The sequence below is a fragment of the Fundulus heteroclitus genome, chromosome 1 (genome assembly GCF_011125445.2).
Source record: "Fundulus heteroclitus isolate FHET01 chromosome 1, MU-UCD_Fhet_4.1, whole genome shotgun sequence".
Lineage (NCBI taxonomy): Eukaryota > Metazoa > Chordata > Actinopteri > Cyprinodontiformes > Fundulidae > Fundulus > Fundulus heteroclitus.
Window position 1 is genome coordinate 2,618,251 of NC_046361.1, and position 18,423 is coordinate 2,636,673.

Sequence of the window (18,423 nt, forward strand, 5' to 3'; positions counted from 1 at the left end):
GGATGGACCAAACTTGTAAAATAGAATGTAGCCATTTCAGATCGTATTTAAAATGATTCAAAGACAACATTCAAAATAGTTTTTTTTAGCTTTCCTGACATGATTGAGTCTTAATTTTGTGTATTAGAAACAAAATCACCAACATGTGTTTGACAGCCATCAGTATTAAACAGGGTTTTAGTGTTATTTTAAAACAAAGAGAAAATGATTACAGAGTTGAACGTTACACAACCTTTAGCATTTTATGTTAGAGGTTAACATTAGAAACTTTTGTTACAACAGGCCCTTATCTTAGCTTTGAGATTGCCAAAGGCTGCCAACATTTCCAAATCCAGCATGTTTAATGTTAGACAAAGAGCTTTGAAAGAATACTCAGCCTTACTGTTACCTGCTGAAGTCGCCCTAACTGTTTAAAAGTAGCCTGAATGTACAGCAGATTTGCCTCTTTAGAAAGTGTGGTGTCTTTTTTAATATCATCTTACACCGGGTGTACATTTCTGACCTCCTTTTAAAAACGTCACTGAAACTAGGCAGCTTGACTCTTCTTCCCTTAGTAACACTGAAGACTGTTATTGTGACCTGGTGGTTTGGATCAAGCTCTAAACATGGTCCCAGCCATGTTCTCTGTCCATATCTGATTAGAAATTGTGTTTTTCATTATATTCTCATCAATACATTAAGTATTCCTCTTGTAGTTTGTAACATCCAAAATCAGATCCACCTCTTGACAAATAAGGTATCAATTGTCAGTCTACAGCTTAAATATGATGAGCTTTAGCTCAAGAATGTTATGATCTGTGGCCTCATGTATGACGAATGCATACGTACAAAACAATAATTTTATGCCCACAACTCAGCATGTTCAAAAATCATGTGAAAGAGTGTGGTTATCCACCCAAGCATTTGACCTGCCTTGAAAATGTGCAGCAGCAAAGCAAATTTTTTCATCAACAATAAACCACAAATCTCAAAAACTCACCCAAATACACTAGAAATTAACTCCATTCAGTTTTATTTAACTCAAGGAGCATGAAGCCGAGTGTTTTTTCATGCGTTTTAGCTTTTATGATTTAAATCCACACAAAGAAATAGAAATAGAACGGAGAGCCTGCCTCTCTACTGTTCTGCAATCAAGCTATTGCCACACATCTGTTTCCTGCTCTTCATAAGCTCTCCACAGACAGCAAGACAGTGCCAGATTATTGAAAGCTTCGATTCAGTAGATGTCCAGTGTTCCTTCACGCCTGATTGCCTCGTCAAAATCACGTTTAAAATTTCTTGGATTTCCCTGCTTTGCCTTGCCCTTGTCTGACTTCTACTAAGCTTCTTGCTCTGGTCTTTGCCCTGGATTTGTACCACAAACCACTAGCCTTGGCAGCCCCTGTTTCTGACCACCGTTGCATGACCCAAGCCTGTTCTCTGGACTCTGATCTAGCCTCAGCCGTCCTGCCTGGCACCTCTGCAGTGAGTAGCCACCTCTCAGCATCGGCAGATTCTAGCTCGCTCCTACAGAGGATTTGTGTCTTTATTAATAAACATTTTAAACGGAATACTGTGTTGCGCCTGAATTTCGGGCCTCCTGTCTGATCCTGCATAAAAAAGAAAATATCAAAATGGAGAGTTCATAACTAAATTCTCTACTATCTATTGTATAACCCAATACAATACAATACAACAGAAATACAATGGAAAAAGGAATATTCACAGTTTTCTTGCCAGTTTGCAGTGAGAGAAGAAAAGAAAAAGAGAGATGTCAACAATAATATTAAACAATAAGAACATGGAGTAGCAGTATATTAACCAGTTTGCTTAACAATAATGTACATACTGGAGAGCATAGGCCTAAAGGAAATCAGATCTAGAAGGTGCAATGCATTGGGTCCAGGGTTTCCAAAGGAGAAAAAAATTGTCCACTTCTTGTCCACTACTTAAAATAAAAGTAATTTTCTCCATTACATATATATTATAAATCACGTCCATCCAGTCTTCTAATGTGGGTGGGGTGGTTTTTAGCCATTTTTTAGTTAGAAGCCATGCTCCTGTTTTAACCCTCAAATGAGCGGGTAACCAACTCTAAGGAGCATGAGGGAATAACGAATAATAGTATAGTTAACAGAAACTGCATAGTGTAGACTAAACAGCATGCAGACAGAAATGTGAATTATGTAACTATTACAAACTTCCACACTCAGAATTTCATCTTCAGTTCATTTTTCCAACTTGGAGCTTAAAAAGGTCAGCAACTGAGTGCAAAGTGTGTAGCATTATACATTTTTTTAAAAAGTTTAAAAAAATTCACAAACAAAATTATTTCACCCTTTCCAGTGTTTAAACAGTTTCGTAACAGGTTTTCTATGAGATTGAGGCCAGGGCTTTAGGATGACTTTCCAAAACATTGACTTGAAATTTCAGTTTTATCAGACCAGACATGTCTCCAGAGATCAACGTCTTGTTCTTGACTGTATTTGCAAACTGTAATCTGTCTTATTACGTTGCTTTTGTTTTAATGGCGTCCATCTTGCTGAGTGGCCTTTCAGTGTGTGTACAAGACTCATTCCACTGTGGGTAATGACACTCTCACAGAGAGAAAGACATGCAGCAAATGGATTTTAGGAATCAGTTCAGAAATCAGATCCTAATAAATTAAAGCACTTCAGATGGCAGCCATCTTACTTTTCTTGGAGGTCCAGGAGTGCATGTGTATGAAATTTAGTGCTTCTATCACCAAGTGACAGATCTGCTGCACTATCAGTTATGTTGAAGACTAAAACCTCCACTGAGCCACGTGGCTAATTTTAAAATAAGCATTTATGTATTTAGCTCAGGTGTTGTGAATTAACCCATTAGAAGCTTTTTTTGCTACAAATGTCTTTTTTGAAGAAAAGGAAAACATACATTAAGTGCAAGTGATTGCCCTAGAGTTATAGCAAGTTCAAAACAGCAAAAACAAAAGACACACAAACATAATAAATGAAGCATAAGGGTAACTGAGGATCATTCCATATAAAGCCACTCAAGATATTTGATGCACCCCATTAAATTCACAGGCAGTAGGTTCTTTATAGTTCATCGCATGGTTTAATCATCATAAATTCCCAACATTTGGGTGATATCGACTCTCTCTACACAGCTAATTAAAGGTCCCCAAATAATCTCAGTGTGAATGCTTACCTCTGATATGAAAGGTAACTTCTTCCATTGGCTGAGTTTAAAAAAAACTGTTGGTTTTTCAAACATTTGCCCAATAAATGGACAATCTAGATCTCTTTTTCATCAGAAGAAAGCTCACCCGGTGGGAACAACTTTGGGTCACTATGTTCCCATTTTGTACAGACCCTTTGTCATTTCGTGTCTTCTCAATCTTACTTTGTACCTGTTAAAATAGCTGTACTGGAATTATGTTATATGCTTTAATCTCCCTTGTAATTTACTTGTAAACCACTGGTGCTATATGCATGAGGGATTGCTGCACAGCCATCAACTGTCACTGTGGCTCTACGCTCTTTAACAAGGAGTGAATGCTGCTTGTCAAGACTTGATGCAACCTGGTAGGTTTCCTTAGGTAGGAAACTTTTTGACCAATCTGAATGATTTGATTGAATTTGACTTTGTAAAGTGCTTTGAGATGACATGTGTTGTGAATTGGCGCTTTATAGATGAATTAGAATTGAAAATTGAATTTAACTTTTATTCAGTTAAAGATTTTGTATTTCACCCTGCTGTAATTGATAACAATCCTGATCCTGGTTGGGGCATCCCAGTCCTGTGAAATATGACAGATCATGAACCCCGGTCACAGTGGGCTCCTGCTGGGTCACTCTTTAGACTATAAATAGATTGTTGAAAATGATCTTAGATTTACTAGGAAACATCCAGAGGCAGGCAACTACTTGTCATATGTGGAAAATTGAGTATGAGTCTGTATGTAATAGAAGATTGCATACAAAGTAAAACTCTTAATTGAATCATAACCACCTCAATTTGTGTCTCTTTGCAATCTTTGCACATTTAGACTAGGAGAAATATTGGCTGTGCGCAAGAATAAACATCAGGAAGAACTGACAAATATTAACCACTCAATACAGGCTGGACAGAAAGCTGTTGCTTGTAGTAGGACTTCTACGTTAACAGAGCGTCATCAAAAGTGTCGAGGCCCGTGAGGAGCGGGCTGAGGCTGTGGACTGAAAGGAGGGGCTCGGCGTTGCACCTGTACCTCCAGCCAACTGCTAATGAATGTACCCTCGATGGGAGTAAGGGGCGAAGAAAAGCCCTCGACAAGAACAACAGTGTGTTTCATCGTCCTCGCATCCTTCGTTCGCTCCTTCTTTTCATAAGTAGTCTATTAGCAGGAAAGGGGTTCTGCCAAATAGGGTGAAAAAGAGGGAAAAAAAAGACTCAGAGAAACCAAGACCCTATATTTGAATCCAACTGTGGTTGTGCCAACTTGACTAAAGAGAAGCTACAAAGCAGCTAAGTGGATGGGCAAGCCAGGGTGACTGTAGGGGGATAAAAGGGCTGTAGACGGGGAGCGTACAGAAGGAAGTGTGGGACAGAAAGAAGGGAGAGCAGAAATCTAAAAACACAGAGTCCAGTAATCAAAGCTAATGGCTCCATTGTGTCTAGAAAGCATCTGATAGCTTTATAGAGGAGCTCTAAGCGTGGAGAGGTAGCAATGAGGAGGTGTGGTCCATGGTCAGTGCGCAGGCAAATGTGTGTGTGTGTGTGTGTGTGTGTGTGTGTGTGTGTGTGTGTGTGTGTGCATGCGAGGGTTAACACCTGCTCCTTTGTGGCTTTAAAAGCCGACGCGCGCGCACGCACACACACACACACACACACACACACACTCCTCTTCTTAAAAGGGTTATTACTGCGGCCTGTGTATTTTCGCTTTATTATTATATTCAGCGTAGTTATGATTGTCGGCCCCTCCGCTTGCAAGGGCCGCGGCCCCCTGCGCCGGCGCCGCCTGTTGCCTCTGTGCAGACCACAATCATGAGTAGCACTCAGATGCAGGAAATTACAGGGGGAGTGATGGGGCTGGGTGGGTGGGGTGGGGAACATAGTTTGTTTTCCATGTAACCCTCATTTGTGATGAAGTGAACATGATGTTAGTATGTTTTAAGTGTGTTTTTGTTTTTCTGCGGTGACAGAGCAGCGTTGCTGTGTGTGTGTGTGTGTGTGTGAACAGAGATGTCTAGATGTGGTCGTCTCTGTGCGTCAGCGCCACACTTCGAGAGTGTTTGAATGGGAACATTTTGAACAAATCTTTTTATAGCAGCTGTTTTGAAGCACACAAAGACAATGCACTCTTTCCGCTTGTTTCGAGAAATAACCACTGACTGCGTCTTTCTCTCTTTGTTTTCCCCTGTTTCTTCCCTTGTTCGCTTTACTCTTTCCTTTCCTATTCCTTTCATCCCAGATGAGTGTGGAGGGTGACGACAAGCGGACTCGCACTCGGTCAAAGGGAATCAGAGGTGAGTGTTGGAAACATATCTCCACCTTGTCAGGCTTTTGCAGTTGTTAAATACACATTCAGACATCCTTATTCACCTGCAAACATCATTGCTTGGCTTATGTTTGTGTGCATTGTATTATGCAGAAGTGTTAATTCTAGGAATATGTATAGATGTCTAGAAAATGTCTATTTCTAGGTCATGTTCTAATACATGCCTAATCTTATTGTTTTCTTTGTGGCATATTTTCAAGCAAAACTGTTGATCTCAAGCTACGTTAACAAGCATTTATGATCTCCTTCCAGTTGACATCCTAAAATGTGCCAGAATCAGGTTAGATTGTTTTGAATTGGATTTCTGTATTTTCCAGGTCAGAATAAGGGATTAAACAAGATAATAAGAGCATATAGAAACGTTGTTTTTTTCCAAATAATATTCCCTGTTCCACTGCCTAAATATTACTTCCTTCCTTCCTTCCTTCCTTCCTTCCTTCCTTCCTTCCTTCCTTCCTTCCTTCCTTCCTTCCTTCCTTCCTTCCTTCCTTCCTTCCTTCCTTCCTTCCTTCCTTCCTTCCTTCCTTCCTTCCTTCCTTTCCTTCCTCATACTATAGCCATAACCCAAAGTTGGATTATGTATGATAACCCATAGAAGAAAAAGTTTAGTCTAATTTCCAGTTAAAGACAAAATCACCATTGGCTTGGCCTAGAGATTTTTGGTTTAAATTATTTTGCCTGTTGCAATGTCAGTTTTTTAAATTAAGACCCAGTGAGCAACAAGGTGGCCGGCCATTTTACTCCATTGCCATTTCATATTTGTTGTGTTGCTCATTTTGTAGCAGGCTTTTTCAATTATTAAATGGAGCTGTGTGCTGTGGATATTCCACACTAGCCATGGGCCCATTCCTTCCTATCAGGGGGACATTTGGTACCGCCGCTGATAACCGATTGAAAATAATTTGTTCCAGTCTGCTCAGTCTTCTACAAGCAATGGTTCCTGTTTTCAAACCTAAAGTGTGTTAGCATACCAAAGCTCATCTGACAGCAAGCATCATCACGATATATTAAAGAGTTATCATTTCTTATTTTATTTTTCAACCTTAAAAAAGCCATTGATTATTCACTTAATAAAGTTTCAAAAATATACTGTTATTACTCAGGTGGAAGTAGAGATACTGCGGTTTAAAAACATTTCTGTAGAAGCTGAAGTATCAACTCTACTGACCTTATTTTTCAAGTAGAAATATACAAGTACTGGTTTCAAAACAAATTAAAGTGTGAAAGTAAAAATAATGTAAGACAAAAAATACCATTTAGGACAAAAGGTTAGGTGGCACCAAGGGGGCCTGTAGTGCACTACCCCCAGCCCCACAAAGGACATTGTTCTACAGGCCATAATGACCATAACGTTATATTAAGATGTTAATGTTGAAAACTTTGCAATGCACTCCAAAAACTCTTTGCTACCTGTTTCACCCACATTTATGTCCAGTGAAAATAAGGCACTTTAGTACAATGCAAGTGTTTTAAAGAACAATATTGTTCTTTAAAACTACTGTGCATCACCATGGGTTTCACGGAGCAGAAGATATGATGACTGGTTGCCTAGAAGTATTGTAATGGTGCAAAACGTCAAACTGCAGAGGCATGTTATCAATAACCTTTGTTGGAATGTAAATTTACATCCAAGCTCGGCTGCAGGAATCTATGAGGGCAGCAGATGTTGGATAGCTAAACAAGAAAATAAACTGGTCAGGGTCCAGAGCAGGCTTAGCAACAATTGCCCTTTTGATTAATCAAAAAATAAGAAGTAGCTAATTATCCTGACCAATACCTTCCAGATATGTATTTTGCTCAATTCTATAGCTAATGGCAGCACTGTCAAAATTAACTTTGCATCCAACTATAAACCATTTTGGAAAGTTCTTCCACATCTGGGCAGGGAGGTACAGGAGTCTGTCCTTCTTGGCTACCAACCTCCTCACTGGGGCATAGTTGGTATGTTTCACTCAAGCCTTGAATAATATTGAATAAAGCTGCATACAGCTGCAATCTTCCTATTCGCTTTCTTCTTCTTAAGTTGGGAACAAGTTTGTGCAGTACCACCTCCAACCACGATTAAATTGATTCTGCACGGGAGGCACAATTTGTCTGGATGTTGTTGTTTTTGTTGTTTTTTAACAATGATAAACCAGAATGAAAACGAGCTGAAATAAAATAGATGTAACAAGGCTATTTTCAAAATGTAAAGAGTGGAAAGTACAGATAATTGCATAATAATGTAAGGAGTAGAAGTAAAAAGTTGGTTTAGATACCCAACATTTCTACCAGAGTAAGGTAACAAAGCTTGTACTTTGTGACTTGACACCTTAGTGAATAATACACTCAAAAATACCTTTCATGTACTGTAAAGTACTGCAGTAAAAGCACGTTAAAGCATGTGGAAAAAACAGTTGGTTAAAAAAGCTAAATCATCCAGCTAAACCTAATTAGATTAGCTCAGCATTGGACATGTCCAGAGTTCAAAAGAGCTAAAAAGCTGCAAGAAGAGGTTATTTTTAAGCCTCTTTGAATAAAACAGAGCTTTAAAAGTATAATATGGACATAAAAAGCAAATTTTTATACATTTATATTGCAAATATAAATACTGTATGGCATAACTAATCTGACTGACTTTAGTTGAACAAAGCTGGATTTAATAGACCTAGTTTCTCTGTAAATTAAAAGTATAATTTTTGCTTTTTACAAACAAGTGCTAAAATAAATTTGTAAATGTAAAAAAAAAAAATTGAGGACATGGAAACTAGATCTAAATTTTTGTCTGCGCCTTAACTTTGCGGCTTAACGCAAACATTTCATCTTTCTTTAAGGATGATGGGAAATGATGTAGGAAAACAACTGCCATAGAAAAACAAGCTGTCTTCTAATCAGCTCTGCTACAGTTCAGATGTTTGGAAAAAGTCCTGCGCTTACTTTGAACACAATATGTGGCTGTGGGACTTTATGTGTGGCGTATCCTTGAATGAGTCTCTGATATGACCATATTCATAAAACTTTCTTTCTCAGTGTGTTGGTGCACAAGTGTGTGTGTGTGTGTGTGTGTGTGTGTGTGTGTGTGTGTGTGTGTTTCATGCTTCAAAGAGAGACAGCAGAGCGTCAGTTCATGAAGCATTCAGAGCGCAAGAAGGCGTCCAGTCATTCCACCCGCATGATGAAAGACTGAGAAACTGAAATGTCGTGCACACTCACACACACACACACACACACACACACACACACACACACACACACACACACACACACACACACACACACACACACATGCACGCACACTAAGATGCTTCTGTGCGTGAGTGTTTATTTTCTATGCTCTTGGAGTATCCAGAAACGCAGGCTGTTTCTGATGTGTGATTGATGCATGCGATATCAGAGCCCAAACCGAGCTCTCCAGGATGCTATTGTTTTCTTATTTTGCTCCAAATGAAAATAGGATATTTCTGCCAACTCATTCTATCGCTCAACTCGCCAATCGATGCCCACGGCCAGCTGAGAGCGAGCTGCTGTGCGTGAGCAGAGCTTGATTTATGTTTTCAAGGCAATTACTATAAGTTGTCCCTGAAAGAAGTGCTGTTTTCTACTGATGAAGGCAGTTTGGGCTTTTAATTTCATTTTCTCAATTATGATAACTAAAGTGCAACAATTAATCTTGTTTTCTTGCTGAAGTCTGCACATAATTTGCCCTTTTTCTTAGCAGCAGCATACAGTTGGGTCGTTTAGGCCTTGGCTGGATGTGTTATTCATTCAGTATGTTACCAACTGCCAGATTTTGCATTGTTTGCTCTGTGCTTGGTTTTGCATGTATGCTGATGTGTGTGTGTGTGTGTGTGTGTGTGTGTGTGTGTGTGTGTGTGTGTGTGTGTGTGTTTGAGTAAACTCGGGAGGTGTGTTTTTTTTTACTGATCACACTGTCAGCAGCGTGTAAGCCTCTATGAGAAAATCCTCATGGGGTTCGTATGCATTTGTGATTTATTGATCTGAGTTTCTTTTAGCAGCGCTGCGTTCTGAGCAGTCATTCACCTTTGTTCTCCCTCCCTGTATCCCCCCTCCCCCTTCTCTCCTTCCTTTTTTTCTCCTTCAGTTCCTATTGAGCTCGTAGGACAAGAGCTGAGGTAAGGAAACACCTTCATCTTTGTACTGAAGCCTTTCATAAAGTTCTTTTATGTGCGCCGCCGTGCAGCAGCCCCTCAGCACTCATAGACCAGCGGTGCTCCTTTAGACAATGCTGCATAATGCTAGTTTTTTATTCCTTATTATCAGCACTTTTCAGCTCGTGGTCAGTGCCTCCAACATGCTGCTATTGATTTCTCGCAGCCTTTTACTGTTTCCTGCTATGAGCACATACAGTAGATGCGATGAAAGAGCTGTGTGATCATTTGGCTCTCAGATCGAAGCTCCAGCAGAGAAGATAGTGAGGGCTGATTATGTAGTTTTGTCTTTTGGCCTCACCTTCCTGTAGATTCCTAACCAAGCCAATACCTTTTGAGACCAGGGATGCACCTGTCCTTCTCCAAGTCCTCCAGCAGTGCAGCACTGTAGGCAGGCTCCGTACCGACCAACAGAGAGAGAAGGAAATTACTTAAAGAGCTTTCAGTTAAAGCTAAAAAAAGAAAAACTGACACCACGCGTACAGTTTTAATACTACATGGAGATGAGTTATAATTTAGAGAAGTTAAAGTGATGTTCTCGGGTTAAGTTCAAACTGTTTTCAGGGAATTAAATTATCAGATTAAACATCTGGAATGAAGAGTCTTTATTCTCATTATGTGTTACCATAATGACATTTTGCTGAGACACCAGCTCACAATGCACACAGTTTACACACAACACACAGACACAATAAAACATAATGTTTTCCAACATTGTTTTTCTTTTTCTGTATGAGACCTTACTCATTTTTCACAATTGTTTCAGAAAAACAACAGTTGGCCTTTAAGGCCTTTTTAAATGAAATAGAGCGACCCGTGCACCCATTCAGGATACATTTTTCAATGCAATGTCTTTGTCATTTTTCATCTGTTTTAAATTCCCGATTTAAAAACATCAAGTTTTATTTTGTTTCCACTTGTAGAAGATGTTTTTTTCATTGGCTGAAGCTGGCAAATTTCCATGTATGGGACAGAAAAAAAAAATCACGTTTTGGACAACTTTTTATTATTGCAAAAAAGCGATATTTAGAATCAACATTGCTGCCAGTTTTTTTTTTTTTTTTTTTTTGAACTCAGCTAACATGATCCCCCCCAAAAAAAATGAAACTGAAAATTTACATTAATGGGACAAGGGGGAAAAAAATGATACTTTTTGTGTTGTTTTTTTTTTTTTTTTTTTTATAAATGTTGGGGTTAAAAGTTAAGATAGAAAAATGAAATGACTATTTGCTATGCATCTTAATATTTTAATATTAAAATATTTTTATGAAAGTCTTGAAAATAATGTTCTCTGTCCAAGGGATCAATAAGGAGCATAAATTAAGGGGACCAATACGATTTATGTTACAGATCTAAAGTCTCAGTCAGTTGCAATTTGTACTGTTTCTGTAGGAGGACAAATTTTATGTTCAGTTTATTATAAGATATATGCTTGGAAAATATTGGTTTCCAGTGGTTTTGGTTCTCAACAACAGTCACATTTGCTTATGTGGCTCTTTGGGAAAAATAATTGTCCTCCCCTGTTCTAAATGATTCTCCTCATCCCCCTTCTTCATTTTGTCACACTTCACCTCAGAGCATTGATCTGTATTCAGCGCTTCAAAAAAAAAAAAAGGTTCACTTTTTGGGATTAACGGAGAGAGAAAAAAAGAAAACAGTAGGGAAGGCCAGCGAGTGTCTCATTTAAAATGCTAATGCTGCAATTTTTAATAAGTAAAATTAATAATAGGGATAATTGGAGTAATAAAGGGCAATTGCTGGGGGAAGTTAATGAGAATTAAAATGAGCCATCCTGAGGGGTCATGGCAACCTGAATCAAAAGCAGAGAGAATAGAAAGAGTGAGCACCGAAGAAGATGGTGATGATGATGGTGATGATGATGATGATGACTGGTGAAGAGAGGCGAACAGGGGAAATTACAGCAGGTCTCGGCTGATCTTTATCGCTCGTAGTAACAGGATATAGGCCAGGGTTGATGTACGACACATAATATTCTGCTTCCCCTGGCTGGATGCCACCTGCATTCATGCATCATGTGTGTTGGCTGGATGGGCCGGGCTGCATATCTCCCTTTGTACATGTGCATTTGTGTGACACGTTTGCCCTGTTTGCATCTCTTTGCTTTGTTTCCTTTATCTTAATTTTCTTTTTACTGCCTGTGTTTATCACTGCTACTGCTGCTACTGCACAAGGACTAAAATGCACTTGTGTCTTAAACATATCTCTAACCTCCATCCATCCCATCCAGCTGCCCCACCCCCGGATGCAATGGCTCCGGCCATATCAGTGGGAGATACTCACGACACAGAAGGTAGGGCAGATTAAACCCACCCTCTGTCTGTCCCCTTCCTTTGTCTGTCCTCCTCCACCTGCTGTTTGCCTTTGGAGACAATCAGGGGAAACACATTTCTGCTGAGAATTAGATGAGAAGATCAGAGCCCCAAACAGTGAATTAGAATGCTTCAAGAACCAGTGGTATGGTTTAGATTAGATAGTAGTATTTTGACAATAGAGGTTGTATGGCTAATTAAAAATCATTGTTATCAAAGTTTGAAAAGGGCAAGAGTTTTGAAAGAAAATTTATTAAAACGGCTAAATAAATGCAATTTATGTTAACAACATGCAAATCTAGCTGTAAACTGGTTTGGGATCATGAAACGGGTTAACAAAGCCTGGCTTTCAACCTTTTTATTAAAGCAACATTTAGACAAGACAGCCTGGCTGAAAATGTTCATTTGGTTTTTATGGATTTAAATTAGGACTGTGCATACTGCCTTAAAACCATATTTATGGATGCCCGGTGTTGGAAGGGAAACTATGTTTGCAGTCCTTTTTATAGTAAATTTCAGTTTTGAAAGATTAAAAACATTATAAGCTGAATTAATTTGTCAAAGCAAAAGCTTGCTTCTTTAAATTAAAATATCTGATTTCATGGAGCAAGAAATTAAAATCAACATTTAATTTCATGTTGATGGTATTTTTTCTCCACAGTAAAAGGTCACAAAAACTTTGTAATTCACACTGAATATTGCTGGAATCTTACTTTTGGAAAGATGTAAGACTGCTTTCTATTTGCCTCAGGAGTCAGAAACACAGATTTTGGAATATTGTCACCATTTCTAAATATTGAATATCATATTTTAATTACCCTCTTCAGGGTATGTTAAAATGACTAAGAATCCCCCAGTTTTTTTGGTATTAACAAAAAAAAAAATATATAATAATAAAATAATAATAATAACATGAGTTGATTGCTTTTATGTGAAACTGAAAAGCAACAATTATAACACGGCTGCTTCTAAAACTTTGATAATTACTCGCAGTGAAAAGATACTTGTATTATAGCATTGTTTTAAACCTGAACACATGAAGAAGATTTATGTGCGCAAACTAAAATGTGGAATTCTACGTTAGTCTTCGCAACGTTGAAAAGGGAGACCAAAACAAAGCAGGGAATGAGTCAGCTATCACGAAAGTCACTTAACTTAATTACTCACCCAACACAAGGTCTAGTGAATGTAAACATTACTCTCACCATGGGAGGCTTTATAGCAGTAGACATGGGACCACACACACCTACTTTGTCCATCCAAAGAGAGCTTTCTCACCAGCTCTGCTTCTATGATGCATTCAAGTACAACTCGTACACTGGATTGTCTGTATCCAAACAACTTTTTTTGAGACCTGTTGTCTGCATTGTCTTATTCAAATGTTCAAAGACATTGGTCATTTTCAACTAGTTTTATTGTGTAATTCATCCATATACTGTTAATACCTTGTTATCTAGAACTTTATTAACTTACAACATAAAACTGAATCTCCAATAAGTTCTCTACTTGACAAATTTTGAATTGCTAGAACATATTGATACACATTTTTACATTTATTGTTAAATAAGACACAAAATAATTATTACGTTTTTATTTTATTCTCTTGACTGCAGTGTATGAAAGAGATACTGAACAGTGACTTTAATTCCAAAGTAAATTCTAAAAAATGATTTTTCTTTCTTTGTACTCATGACAATGATTTACCAATATGTTTTTTTCATCTAAAGATATTTGGAAAAATCAAGATTTTCATTTCACTTCAGACAAAATTTGTGAATCAAATTTAGGTCATTGTCAGCTAGTACATTATTTAAAAAATAGCAGATGAACGCAGTAGTAAAAGATCAAAGCAAATTATCACAAAGTCACCCACTGAAATGATTAGTATTTCTTTCAGTAAACATATTCATTATGCAGAATATGATCTCTTTTAGTCATTCTGCTAGAGAAAGTGAGAGTTTAAGAAGCTAAATTTACCTTTCTAACTAGCCCGGCTATTGGCTTGGTTAGCTAGCAAGCATGTTTAGCACACAGGCCAATTTAGTCTGTTAGCTTGCCAAAGTTACTTCTAAAAATAATTTCCTTAGTCTGAGAAATGAGTGACACTCCTTTAGTGCCTTTTTTTTAGCTTATAAACAGCCGATAGGCCTGAATTATGAAAGTGGTGCTATTGTAATTTGTTCTCTTCAAAACATTCAACTGGTATTTATTAAAAAACACTGTAAACTGGAAAAGTTATACAGAAAATATTAATAGTTTAACAAACCATAGGTTTTCAGATCTCCTTAATGTTTTTTATTGAGAATGGTAATCAACCCAGTATCTAATTGTCTTTGCAAATTATTGTCCTAAATATAAATAATATTAGTCTTTCAAACTCTAAAGATACATTTTACATAACAAAAGTAATATGTCCAATTTAAGGAGAAACAATACATTAGGAGTACAAAGAATAAGTTTATTTTTGCAATTTTCCCTTCTTTTTTTTTTTTTACTTTTGAATATTCAAGTCAACATTACAACATTTCTGATTCTGAACTAGAAAATTTAGGCCCTGTTTTCATGACATTTTCTGATGAAAAAGTTTGGTTGGGTGTGAAATGTTTAACGGCACATGTTTTCTCTGACAATGACACAATTTGAAAACGGATTCCAGACTGGAATGGTTCGAAAACATCCAGGTGTCGGTTGACATGTAAACAGGAAAAACTGACATATTCTATAGGGAATCCCTGGCTCATATGTCATATGATGCACAAGTTAATGACTGTCTATAATTTTAAAAACCTATAAAGAAGAACATATCAAAAAAGGTGGATAGCGGAGTAGTGTTTGTGCAGCTGACTCTTCTGAAGATAACCAAATTTGGTGGTTTTGTAATTCAAATTCCACTTAAGCAATAGTTGAACCTCGTCATCTGTCTATAGTAAAACCTCATTCTCTGTCATCTCAAACGTTTATTAGTTGTGGCGGTTTTTAGGCAGAAAGTTTTTGGACGCTTGTGCACTTTGAGCAAACTAGTGGCGTGTTGAGGGAATTACACACTTATCAGGTCTCTGCTGTTGTGCAAACGGAGATTGTAAAATAAACGTCATGTAAATGTGTTAACAGAAATGGAACAAAATCTCGTTTTTAATAGATCATTGTCGGGTAAAAATGGCCTAAAGCATATTTATACAGATGAAACACGTAAAAACCCGGAAGAAATATGCCAGCATTTCTAAACTCTAGACCCAAATCTAAGAAAGTTGTCCTATGAGGTTTTTTTGTGGGGGTGGCTTTTTCAACCTCTTAATTCTCAATGTCTTGGTCCTTTCTTTCTCTTTTCCTCTGAAACTGCTTGTGTTATTTTAGGAATTTATTATTAATTAATTAATGAAAAACTTTTCACTGCGAAAAAACATTTTTTTATTTTTTTAAAGTAACTCCAGTGTTTCTTCAGATTGATATACCAGGCATGCAAGAACAGACCAAAGACTGGGTTTCTGCTCAAAGCTAAGAAACACTTTAGTCCCAATGTGGATTACAGATGAAAAACAAATGATCCATAACATTTTAATTAAACAGCTTCAAACCTGATGGGCAGCCAGTGGGCTGTGTGCACAGGCCCTGTGTAAAAGTGAAAACACATGCACAGAGCTCCTCTTCCTAAAAGGGGACATAGCAGGGAAAAGCTAAGACTCTTGCAGTCTGGTTTGATGTGACAAACTAGACAATGCAGTGATCTCAGCGGGAATAATCAATGCCAGCGATAGGAAAACATGAAAAAAATTAAACGTAACTGAGCAATTTCTTTCCTGTTACAACCATTACCTTCTCTAGATTCTGTTAAACATAGCGTGAACTTGAATTATACCATTCGTTGAAGGTACTAAGAATGTAATATTTGTCAAACAGGAGACTTCTTAAATTAGTTGGCTGGACATTTTTTGTGTGGTATTAAACTAGACAGCGTTGAACTCAAATGTACTCTACACTTTTTAGATTTAGATTTGTAACAAATTTGAAAAACCGTATCATTTCCCTCCCACGCCACACACATAGACACTACTGTGTGGTGGACTTTAACATAAAATCGCAATAATGTGACAAAATATTTCAAAATGGGAACAAAGGCACTGTAAAAAAAAAGGTTTAATTTTAGGTGCAATGAGTTTCAAATTTGAATTGAGCCATTTGGCTGTGGTTAGACTGAGCTATGAACAGTGGGGATATCATTTGACAAACTAATGTTCAAAAGGACATGAAATCGCTGTACTTGTTAAACTAAGAGTATGTGGAGGCAAAATTGTGTCTGCTTAAAAAAAACCCCGAAATTGAGCGTTTACTCAGTAAATTGTTTAGAGCAAGTCTCAACATTACTCAGATATGCTGAGTTAAGCTTCTAGCTTCAATAAATCTGCATACATCACACCTGCTGTAAGAAGTCTCTTAAGATCGGGGGGATCTGAAGAACTTAATAACTGATCAGAAGAGGCCATTTTTTGCCAATGTTTCCCAGGTCTTTGGAATCTGAAGCCAAACAGCAGTGAGATGTGATTTTGCCCAGCTTTTTCACTCCAGCCTCATTTTCCTTCCTTCCATTCCACACGTGTTGTCGCCCTCAGAGACCCTGTGACACAGAGGGGTGGGAGGGTGGCGGTTCGCCGGTTTGTGACTCCTCTTTATTGAAGGGAAGATATTAGCTATCTGTTTACATGTGTATTCGTTCAGCAGGCAATTTCAGATGCACTTTGTTTATAGATCGTCCCTCAGCATCTTCCAGGTGCGAATAAGAGGGAGTTTATTGGATTTCACCCTCTGCTGCCTCGCCCGCCAGCCCGCCTCTCCATACAAGTTGTTCATTAAACGTTCCACTCAATTGGCTGAGATTGGTTTAGACGTCTAAGGGAGCGAGCAGGGCGCCCCCCTCAGGCCACATATCATACTGCAAGAGCAGCACCATGCTTTTTTTGTCTCTAAACTTTTCCCTTTTTTCTGCTGATGCTGCATGAGCTTTCACCGACTATATTAAAGGTTCCGTTGATGCTGGTCCTCATGGTTCTGATTGTTCTTCATCCCCTTCCCTCCCATAAGCCTTCTGGCTTGCCCCATTGCCAGAAAGCGCCGTCTAGAGGAAGCTGAGCAGGAGCAGGAACAGGAACAGGAAGCAGGGAGGCCCGCCTCCAAAAGAAAGTCCCACCCCCTGAAACTTGCCCTGGATGAGGGCTTCAGCGCCGAGAGTGACGCCAGCAGCGAGGCAGAGGACGAGGCCGAGAGGGATGGAGGGAGGGTGGAAAAGGAGGCCATGGAGGCAAGAGGGGAGGAAGAGATGGATGCAGGTGTGGAGGAGATAGCAACCGAGCCCCCCAAGCAGGACACCGATGGAGTGATGAACGGACAGCAGGAGGAGGAGGAGGAGGAGGAGGAGAAGACATCAGCAAGTGATGAAGGTAAGGCTTCTCAAACTGAAGGTCCAACAGAACATATCACATGTGAGAGTGTGTGAGTTAAGATTAACATGTCTTTTAAAATATGTTGGAAGAGTTAATTAACAGAAATCTGAATTCATCACAAAAAAGTATTTTTTGCTTCTTTAAGACAGCAGTCTGTGAGTATTTAATCTATATAATGTCTTTACCTTAGTTAATTGATTTACTGAAATTTTTTTATGATATTCTAATTTATTGAATATGACTGTATGTAACCTTAAGCAGAATTTTATTTCGGGGCCCACCTCCATTGAAGCCACCAGGTGCCACAGCACCATTCTCCTCCTTTTATATTGTCGTTTTGTGCTCTGCACTCAACACAACTTGTTTTACAATTAACTAGAGAGCCAACGGTGAAATACATTTTCTTTATGACCAAAGGTGTTTTGCATGACCCACACTTTGCATTTCTTATAAAGCAAACTGCATGTGGAGTAAACCTAACTAACTATTTGTTAACTTGGCCTGTTCTCTTGGGAAATGACCCCCCCCCCCCCCACCGGGTCAACATGGGACCCTAAACACATGCAGAGTTCACTTATACCTCAGACTGTCCCTGCAAATAAAGCACTGGACGTTCATTGACGGGTTTCTGGTAACAGTGTTGGATAATAGCAACATAAACTGAACCTCCCAAAATCATCGTAGCACTGTGTTGAGACTCTTTTTTTGGCTAATTTGCTGTTTCTGTTGAGGTCTACGGCTTCTGATTTCCTTTTTCAGAACTGTAACATGTAGTAATTGATTTGCGTAAAGGTTTTTGTCCAGCAGTTGAACGTAACAATCACTGCACACAAATGTTACTGCAGGTTCCCTGGTATGAAGCATCTCAGCATCTTTCCCATGTGTTTCCAACCTGCATCGGCTCCTTACAGAACTTAAAGTGCAACAACATACAAGCTGTTTGTTAGCATGCTTACGAGCTAAAAACAAAAGGAGTTATTTGTATTGATGAATTTATTCAACAG

The 18,423-nt window shown here is 38.5% G+C and overlaps 1 protein-coding gene across 14 annotated transcripts in view; it reads left to right on the top strand.

Moving 5' to 3' along the window:
* myt1b (myelin transcription factor 1b) overlaps window positions 1-18,423 on the top strand; it is a 64,646-nt gene that overhangs the window by 15,295 nt on the left and 30,928 nt on the right. For 13 of the 14 annotated variants that reach the window (XM_021324065.2, XM_021324066.2, XM_021324069.2 and 10 more), the window contains exons 3-6: window positions 5,420-5,474; window positions 9,588-9,618; window positions 11,903-11,965; window positions 17,061-17,416. In XM_021324065.2, the coding sequence (XP_021179740.2) occupies window positions 5,420-5,474; window positions 9,588-9,618; window positions 11,903-11,965; window positions 17,061-17,416 (505 nt within the window). The remainder of the gene's footprint in view (window positions 1-5,419; window positions 5,475-9,587; window positions 9,619-11,902; window positions 11,966-17,060; window positions 17,417-18,423) is intronic. The other variant, XM_021324067.2, reaches the window with a different exon arrangement.